We start from the raw sequence: 1,389 nt of genomic DNA on the forward strand, positions 1-1,389 counted from the left end.
CATATATATATATATATATATATACTATATATATATATATATTACATTATATATATATATATATATATATGGCACATTCATAGCGACGTAAAGAAGTACCTATTTTCTCTTTGCTGATAGAGCTGCAATTATTCATCTCCAGGCGCTGATGCAATCTCTGCTGACTAAAGACCCTACTCAACGATACGACTGTGACCAAGCACTTGCCCACCCATGGGTCAGGGAGAATGGCACTGCTTCAGAAGCCAACATCCAGACGAAGGTATTGGCATATCTGTTTCCTGGGTAAATACGTACACAGTAAAATGTACGTAGGTATTTTACAGGAACTACGTTTCGTTACCGTATGGTGTGACCGACTGTGGTACTTTTATACTTTACTTTATATCGTCACACTCATACAATAGTAGTCCTCTATCACCTGTAACACCGAGACACTGTGGTGAGTATGAAGATACTGTACACTGCAAATGTTCTGGTTAGAGGCTTTGCTGATTTTTCTGTCTTATGCAGTTAGCAACAATGCGTGTGTGAAACAGCTGCCCTTGGTACCTTATGCAGTTAGCAACAATGCGTGTGTGAAACAGCTGCCCATGGTATCACAAATATGCAGCCCGCTAAGGAATCAAAAATCATGAACATGTACATGTGCATGTGCATGTACATGTTTATAAGTATATTGTACAGAAGTATATGCTAAAATAATCAAATATCAAGCGCATGTACATGCACATGTACATAAGTATAAGCTAAGAAATCGAATATGATGTACATGTGCATGTCCATAAGTATAAGCTAAGAAATCGATTAGCATGCACACATACATTCGTAGTATCTCGCCCTGCGCACTCCACTCACCCAGCAAACAATCAACACTAAACCATAAACCCTAAACAGATCATGCTACAGCAATCAATACTAAACAGATCATGCGAAAACAATCAACACTAAACAGATCATGCTAAAACAATCAACACTAAACAGATCATGCTAAAACAATCAACACTACTCAGATCATGAACGGTCTCACCGCCATCTTCGAGCACAACAAGTTTGAGTTGGCTGCCATGCGATTGCTGGCAGAGGCCTCAAGCGACAGTGAGTATCAGCAGATCCTGCAGAACTTCCAACACGCAGACAAGTAAGTGCAGCGTACGCCTTGAATACTCCGTGTGTGTGTGATACATGTATGTGTGTGCGTGTGTGTTGTACATGTGAGTGTATGTGAGTGTTCCATACATATATGTGTGTATGTGTGTGTCATATGTATGTGTGTATACGTGTTATATATATATATATATATATATGTGTGTGTGTGTGTGTGTGTGTATGTGTGTATGCGTTGTTATATATATATATATATATATATGTGTGTGTGTGTATGTGTGT

General features: G+C 38.7%; 1 protein-coding gene across 1 annotated transcript; it reads left to right on the forward strand.

The window, feature by feature from the left end:
- Nucleotides 1-142: 142 nt before the first annotated feature.
- SARC_16228 (hypothetical protein) lies at nt 143-1,145 on the forward strand (the record flags this gene model as incomplete). The annotated part of the gene is made up of 2 exons (XM_014289663.1): nt 143-262; nt 1,014-1,145. Coding segments are annotated over 2 exons (252 nt in total), but the record flags the coding sequence as incomplete, so codon positions are not given.
- Between the last annotated feature and the right edge of the window lie 244 nt (nt 1,146-1,389).

This window comes from Sphaeroforma arctica (assembly GCF_001186125.1).
Source record: "Sphaeroforma arctica JP610 unplaced genomic scaffold supercont1.7618, whole genome shotgun sequence".
Lineage (NCBI taxonomy): Eukaryota > Ichthyosporea > Ichthyophonida > Sphaeroforma > Sphaeroforma arctica.